This window comes from Rosa rugosa, chromosome 2, assembly GCF_958449725.1.
Source record: "Rosa rugosa chromosome 2, drRosRugo1.1, whole genome shotgun sequence".
Taxonomy (NCBI): domain Eukaryota; kingdom Viridiplantae; phylum Streptophyta; class Magnoliopsida; order Rosales; family Rosaceae; genus Rosa; species Rosa rugosa.
This window is the reverse complement of record NC_084821.1, coordinates 14,398,102-14,406,605: the sequence shown is the minus strand read 5'-3', so window position 1 is coordinate 14,406,605 and position 8,504 is coordinate 14,398,102. Positions and strand designations below refer to the sequence as shown.

The 8,504-nt window shown below is 39.4% G+C and overlaps 1 protein-coding gene across 1 annotated transcript; it reads left to right on the top strand.

Moving 5' to 3' along the window:
- Positions 1-5,306: 5,306 nt before the first annotated feature.
- LOC133732008 (scarecrow-like protein 14) lies at positions 5,307-8,256 on the top strand. The gene has a single exon (XM_062159463.1). The coding sequence runs from the start codon at positions 5,580-5,582 to the stop codon at positions 7,761-7,763; it is 2,184 nt and encodes a 727-aa protein (XP_062015447.1). The 5' UTR covers positions 5,307-5,579; the 3' UTR covers positions 7,764-8,256.
- Positions 8,257-8,504: the final 248 nt, after the last annotated feature.

Sequence of the window (8,504 nt, the reverse complement as noted above, 5' to 3'; positions counted from 1 at the left end):
AAGACAAAAACGAAGAAGAAAAAGTACAGAAACAAAGAGTTGTTTGAATATGACTTGTTAGAATCGGCAGTGTTCTTTGAATCGTCTGCTCCATTTCTTTCTGGTATGTATCCAATTTATTAATGAAGGCAACCTTTGAACTTTCCAAGAGACATCGACTGATATAGAAACAGAGTAGTGCAGCAGAAGATGTCATCTGAGGTTCAGAATCGGTGTATAGTGAAAATCTAATGCCTAATATGACTACATACTAAAGCATTGGTGTCCTCATGAGTCATCACTCATCACAATAGTGTAACATACCATTTTAATGATGGAAACCACTGATTTGATAGAACAGTCACAAAACAGATATTAAAGGTGGCCTCATCAACTCAGATGCAACTCGATAAGGGCAGTGAATCTGTGATGCCATATATTTTCTCATGCTCTGCAATGCATCTTACTGTATCCATGAAGGATATGTGGTGCTACGATTTTTTTTTGTTGTTGTTAGAGTTTAGGATTTTGAGTTTCAACTCAATTGAGCAAACATTTGGTGAGACTTTACGTGCTTTATTGAGCAAATGAGTTGTGCGTTCATCACACCTTTTTTTTGGTGTTTATGGTGTGCTGAAAGCGGATCACCGTTTGTAATATAGTCTATGATTAAAGATTTAAAGTACATTAGAGGATCCATTTCCAGGAGAGTCTCTTTGTAATATTTTTCTTTCTTTTCTTCAAGGTTTTGGAAATTGTTGTCGACTAGTTATGGAATGGGGACAGACAGAGTCATCCACTAGAGATTTTTCATTACCCACAAAAGGAAAGCTTATTAACCCTTTTATATTGTGATCAATGTATCTGACATCATCAACCCTTTAAAGTTACTTTTATTTTTGTTTGCAGAAGATTAGATGCTTTTTCAACAAGGAGTATGTTAGGATCAGAATCCATAAAAGGAAATAGAAGAAGTAAATTCCAGAAAATGAAAGGAAATAAGCTAGACAATATTCATATTCATCGATTATCTTTTACAATGGAGGCAGATTGCTTATATAATTCTATCTGCAAACAACCCTACACACACCCATCTACTGAATGACCCAACCCGAGCCCAATCAACTATATAATTGTAGAGCCCAAGATGGAAACTCAGCCCATTTAGATAACTCAACATATCAGCCCAATACAATATGTAATATTGTAATTATAGAACAATAGTCCTAACAGAGTACGTAATCGGAAATGTCTTGTGAGGTATGAGGAAACTGTGTATTGTAGACTCATGCATTTCAGTTTTCCAATTTTAGTTTATGATTCTGTTCTGGTCTTTTTGATATACTTAAGATAAGCTTAGTAAGGCTTATTAAATCTGTTTTCAGCTATTTGGTAGCATAAATCACTAAGAACTAGCTAGCGCAGGGTGTTTCGTTTCATTTCAGAACTGCAAGCTAGGATCTTATTGTTTTTTTTTTTTTTTTTCTATGTAAGAGCAAGCTTGTTATATATGTATATTATGATATCTGCAGAGTAGTTATTAGTTTCGATGATCATCTCTTGAATAGTTATTTTTAACAATGTATGTAAGGCTGCCTTTCTTTCTCCAAGGTTGCTTCTAATTCAGTTTCTTGGCTATTATAGCTTTTTCCACTGAATCCCTAGTAACTATAAGTTTTATTTTTCCATTCAAGGGGAAACAAATGCGCTTGTTTGATCTACACTTTCATTTAGCATAACTTGTTGTTTCTTTGCATTGAAAGCCCCAAAACAGCATTTGCCATATTGTCTGCTTCCCCGGGATACAAAGATCACTACTGGAAAAGAGAACAATGGCCACACCACATTGGTGATGATTGTGATTTGGTGACTTAGAAGCACTGATTTTGCCAAGATTAGCCACCCAATAGCAAAATTCAAATCGTTTTAGTGAAGATCTTCATTTCATTCAGGTACGATTATCCATGGTTTTCTCTAATTTTTCTTGTTCTATTTTTTCAATTTCTTTTAGGTGTTGATTTGGTTTAATCGTTCAGTTCTCAATTTCTTCATGGTATCAGAGCTACAAAGCTTCTAACGAAGAAGAATCTTTTGTTCCCGTCTCTCCTCCTCCTTCATTCTATGGTTACCACAGACTCCTCCCTTCCCGGTCCTAATGTTGCTCATTTTCTCAAGCTCACAGAAACCAACTATCTCATTTGGCTTTGACAGAGGTGGACGATGGCCGCAAAGGGACAGCGGCAGCGGCTGAAGGCGCAGCGGTTGTCCGAGAGTCTCCATGAATCAACTTTTGATTCTTTCTTCGTGTAGCTTGATAGAAAAGATGTTCGTGTGAAGTCTTAAGAATATGGATCATCATATCACGATCAGGATGACCTAACTTATTGTGCTAAATCCAATATGTGTCAGAATCCCATAAGTCATCTCTTATGACATTGTTGGATTTAATAGCTCGAATAGTGGTAACATAGAGTCCACTAGAGAGACATATAAGTTTCTCCAAGATGCGCTTACATCCGCAATCATTAGAGGTATTGCAAAGGAATTCATTCCCATTTTCACAATGTGTTTCCTCATGATATACCTTGGCTCAAATATCTATAAAGCTTAATATAGCCAACGAATTACATCGAATTCAAGTCTCGAAAAGAATCTAATCCAAATAAATTCAAAATAATGGTCATCACTCAATTCTTTCGGTAACTCCAATCAGCCACGACTAGGTAAGGTAGGAAGATTTTAGTGAAGTTAGACTCACATGAAAACACTTTTCTTGTTCAGACCTTGCCTAGACATGACATTTAATTGGATGAGCCTAGTCGGAAAAGAGTTATGACCAATGTTACTAATAGTAAGGCAAAAGCCATTACAAAATTTCTTGAAAGATAAACGAGGTTCTAGTCATCATATTCAACATTCATGTCTTTGACTTTGGCAAAAGTAAAGTCTACAACCTCGAGCTCGACATCTTCACCACGTTAGACATGAAGGGATTCTCTTGCGTTTTTCATGGTCCTTTATGCATTAGCTACCACATTTGGTGCTCGACATACATCTACCCAATGATCATATGCTCCACATCAGAAACACATCTCACTATTCATAAAATTTTGGTTGTCCCTCTTTGACTGAGATGTGGGATTCGCGCACATGCCATGACCCCTTAAAACCGGCGACGCCACTATTGGTGGTGGCTCATCGCTGTCCACGGTGACCTCCACGGCCGAGGTTCCGCTGGTTGTTCCAGTGGCTTCCTTCTTTTGCTGAGCGATCGAATGGATCGGATCGATTCCTCTTTAGGTTTGAAGTTTTGCTCAGGACGACCTCTCTTAGGGGCGTCCAATATAATTCAACTCCGGAATAACCTTAGCTCCAAGGAGTCGGGAATTATAATTCTTCATGACAATATTGCTGTGCTTCTCAGCAACAGACATCTCTGTAATCAGTTGAGGAAATCTCATGATCCTTCCAGCATTCATATCGATTCGATATTGCTTACATACCATCATAACAGAGACGGGGAAGGTAGAGAGAGTTTTCTCAATCAATTACTCTTCTGTAATAATCTGATTACAAAATTGCATTATTGATCTGATGTAGAGGAATTCCGAATTGTATTCAATCACGAACTTAAAGTCAGCGAAGCCGAGATTGTTCCATTTGTCATACCGTTTGAGGAGCTGGGAGTCCTAGACATTCTCAAAACGCTCTTCAAGCGCAACCCATAAATTTCTAGGGTTATTTTCAACCATATACACGAGTAGTGTCCATGGGGCAAAGTTGAGCTAATATTTTGGAGCCTTAAATGCTTCCACAAAAATAAAGTAAATTTCTGACCGCAAAATGCTATCATGAAACTAATTTTCAAGAGTTTTGGATTAGACCAAAACAATGATGTTTAATGGTCGATTGTTCAAATTCTCAACGAACCTATGTTCGGAGTAGCACGAACCCCCATAGTTTGGCTTAGAATCTCACGTTATAAGAAAGGTGGGAGGTAGAAGAAGGGATATAAGAATCTCCAAAGAACATAAAGCGAGAATTTAAAGAAAGCAGAACATTTAATAAAGCTTACTTGGAAATTTTCTCAAAGGCTGTTTGCTAGGATTGCAACGATGCTTTTGATCCTGGTGCACGATTATTGCAGGCTTGTGATCTCGGTCAGCAAGAGTTGTTTGCTGGTGGCGCTGCGGTGGTTCACGGCTACAAAAGTGGTGCAGGAGAGGCCGAGACAGGTTTTGGGTTTTTGTCTTTAAAATGAGGATTAGAGCTCGTGCTGATAACGTGTTGTAAGAAAAAGAGAAGAGAGAGATTGAAGAGAAAGTTATTGTGTATTCTATTGATAATAGGGCCCTCTATCTATAGAGGATTACAAGCACAATATCTTTGAATACAATAAATCCTATTCTAACTAAGATTAGGATATCTGGAATAATCTACTCCTATTACAATTAGGATAAGGAAACCAGTTTGGGCCAGGCACACTAAATATGAATTTTCTTCAACACTAATAAGCAATAGAAAATTCAACAAGCATAGAACTTGAAGTTTGGTTAGAGTCAAGAACGCTTCGAAATTGTTAAAGTCAAGACTGTAAAGGACAAATGAATTTGACCGCTAAAAATAAATATGTAGTTTTAATTTGTTATGATTTCAACTCATAAATTTAATAGGTGGTTGAGATGCAATTATCTTTCACGATTCCTAAGTAAAATAAATACCAGAGCCTATTTCATGCAACTATAATGCATAAGCACTAGTAGGGTTCGTGCAGTGAGTTGGTTTTTCCTCTTTCCATGCACCATCTCTAAGGTTCTGACCATGGAACCGATTTCAAAAGGACAGTCTGGTCCAGTTTAACTGCTGCCTGAGCTCTAACACCCTCCATAATAGCTGATGAGAGCGTATCAAATAGGAGACTTGAAACCCAACCGTATAGGACTATAGGTTATAACCTCCGCTTTCACAGGGCTTCTTTTTAGATTAGAGTACTTCCTCCTTCGGCCACCTCGAGCTCAGTCACCACCAGGGTTGTGTTTCTCTATTCCTTGCTGTTCCAATGTCACTAACCATGCACATCGGATCGATATGTGGATGGAGAAAGTATAATTGAAAAATCTTGGCACAAAATCTTTCAAGATAAAATTTTCATCTCTTATTCATATTTGAACTACGCGCCAGAAAAGTTATTGTCGAACTAAAGACAAAATCAATGTCATCATCAGTTTCACCCTAGGATGATTAAGTAAGTGGCGGGTTCAACGAGGTCGGTACATAGAATAGTTTCTTATAAGCCACATGGTTTTCGTTTCTGTGTCACAGTTTGGAATTACAAGTGACCACATAGCAGATACGCAGCTCCGGCTTTCTGATTTCACCTTTTCACACTTCCATTTTCTGGTCCACGATTCTTCACCCACAAAAGTCTTCGCCTGAGCTCCCCCCTCCTCTGCTTTTAACCCAGTCCCGGAAATGGAATTAGGGTTTAGCTGCTCATCTCTCTCAGGTAAACAGACTCTCTAACCCAACTCGCATCAATTTGCTCTTAATTTCACCTAAAGTCGAATTGGGTTTCCTTCAATTATGTGAATTTCATAACCATGGATCCACGTTTCTCTGAATTTCCCAATTTCAATGATCAAACCCTTTTGCCTGATATGTTGAGTGAGTACCCAAGTAGTGATTCTTCTCAAGATCTTAGCTTTTTGGACCCAAAACACTGTAACTCTTCATCAAGCTTTAGCCCTGAGGGAGATGATGGTGAGTTTTCTGATAGTGTGCTCAAGTACATAAACCAGGTGCTTATGGAGGAGGACATGGAGTCAAAGCCATGTATGTTCCATGACCCTTTGGCTCTTCAAGCCACTGAGGAGTCTCTTTATGAGGTTATTGGGGGAGGGAAGTACCCAACTTCCCAAGACCAGAACCCTCTTTGTGTTGATCAAAATGTTCAGAGCCCAGATGGCGGTTATTTTTCTGGAAGTTCCAGTGATTCTAGCTCTGGTCCTGGTCCTTCCGTTGACTCTTGCCCGGTCACTGCTCAGTTTGTAGAGACTAGGAGCTCTATATTGCAAAACCCTATTCCTGAAAACTTTGTTTTCCAGTCCCCTTCCAGGGCTAGGTCTCAATCGTCGTCGGATGGGTATGGAAATGGGAATGGGATGGTGGGTTCTTATAGGAGTGAGCTAATGGTTCCTGATGTGCTTAGTAAGAATGAATTGTTAGTGCAGTTTAACCTAGGGGCAGAGGAGGGTAGTAAGTTTCTTCCTAGAGGTCAATTGATTAGTGCGGAGGGCAACAAGATGTATGCTGTGGTGAATAAAAAGGCTGGAGATGCTGTAGTAACAACGCAGAAGAATGGGAGTGAGCAATTTCATGTTGGTTCAAGAGGAAAAAAGAATCATCAAAGGGAAGATATAGATTTGGAGGATGGGAGGAGTAACAAGCAACCAGCAGTTTATATGGACGATGAGGAGGGTGAGCTGTCTGATATTTTTGACAAGGTGTTGCTCTGTAAGCCTTTGGAGAGTAAACACGATGAAGCCAGTCAGAATGGAGCAAACAATGCCCTGCAGCGGGATGTTCAATCTGTTGAAATTGGTGATGGGAAGGGTCGCGGCAAGATTCATGGCAACAGGAAGGAAGTGATAGATTTGAGGGCTCTTCTGATTTTATGTGCAGAAGCTGTTTCTGTTGATGATCGTGAGACTGCTAGTGAGCTACTAAAGCAGATTATGCAGCACTCTTCCCCATTTGGTGATTGTGCTCAGAGGTTGGCTCATTGCTTTGCAAATGCTCTTGAAGCGAGGTTGGCTGGCACTGGAACTCAAATATATACTGCTTTATCTACTAAACGAATATCAGCTGCTGATATGCTGAAGTATTACCAAGCTTATATTGCAGCCTGCCCGTTGAATAAGATGTCCTTGATCTTTGCAAACGATATGATTTTAAAAGCTGCTGAGAAAGCAGAAACACTACATATAATAGATTTTGGTATCCTTTATGGTTTTCAATGGCCTGCTCTCATTCATTGCCTCTCAAGAAGACCTGGTGGACCTCCCAAATTACGTATTACAGGGGTAGAGCTTCCCTTAAGTGGTTTTCGACCAGAAGAAAGAGTCCAAGAGACGGGGCATCGCTTGGCAAAGTATTGTAGGCAATTTAATGTTCCTTTTGAGTACTATGCCATAGCCAAAAAATGGGATACTGTCCAATTTGATGACCTCAAAGTTCAAAGAAATGAGGTGCTTGCTGTTAATTGTGTCTGCCGGTTTAAGAACCTCCTTGATGAGACAGTTGTGGTAAACAGTCCAAGGGATACTGTTCTAAATTTAATTAGGAAGTTGAATCCTGATATCTTTGTCCAAAGTGTTGTTAATGGATCCTATCATGCACCCTTCTTTGTTTCACGCTTCCGAGAGGCACTATTCCACTTCTCTGCATTTTTTGATATGTTTGATAACAATTTGCCTCGTGAAGATCAGATGAGATTGGGGTTTGAGAAAGAGTTTATCGGGCGTGAAGTTCTGAATATAGTAGCTTGTGAGGGCTCAGAAAGAATTGTGAGGCCAGAAACATATAAGCAGTGGCAGGTTCGGAACATGAGGGCTGGGTTCAGACAGCTGCCATTGGACCGTGAAGTCATGAACAAAATAAAGGATAAAGTAAAAACGGGGTGCAGCCCTGATTTTGTGGTTGATGAAGATGGCCGCTGGATGCTGCTGGGATGGAAGGGCAGAATTATGTTTGGTTCTGCCTGTTGGGCACCGTCTAGGACTTGAAATGCATGATTGGTATAATTGACTCGCACAATTTTGGCAAATACAGCTTCTTTCCAACATTAAAGTTAAAGAGTTTAGTGTACAAGAACTTTACTTCAATTGTGGAAACAATGCAGGCGGGCTTAGCAGTTGTTACTTCTCTATCACTGCCTCCATGTTTGAGGACTTGAAAGAGCAGCAACTGTTGTAGTTGTGTGTGCGTGTTTCTTCTTTTCCTTTTTTCGGCCAATTGTTGTACTTGTGTTTGGATATGTTACTATTGTATATTAGTTAACACCATCCCACTGTAGGTTGCTGTATTGTGTTGCTGATTTGTCAAAGTTCTAGTCTGGGGTCCGGATCCTCCCCTGTAAATGTTTTAGATCAGGTGCCTTTTATGCAGCTTCTATATGCAGTGAAAGCTGGTCCAATAGGCTACCGCCTTAAAGTTCTTCCCCTGTAATTTCAAACCGCTGTATATCTTTTGTTTTTGAGAAAAGTGGTTTTCTGATTATGAAGTACTAGTTTACTGTTGAATCTTATATTTGAATTGGCACAAGTTTGATTTGGTGTCTGGTTTTTGTAATACCTCATCTAACTTGTGATAGAAGAAAAGTAAGAAGAGGAAGACAAGAACTAAGAAAAAGTACATAAACAAAGACTTACTTGGATATGACTTGATAGAATCGGCAGTGTTCTTTGAATCGTCAGCACTATTTCTTATGTATCCAATTTACTGATGAACGCAGCCCTTTGAATTTT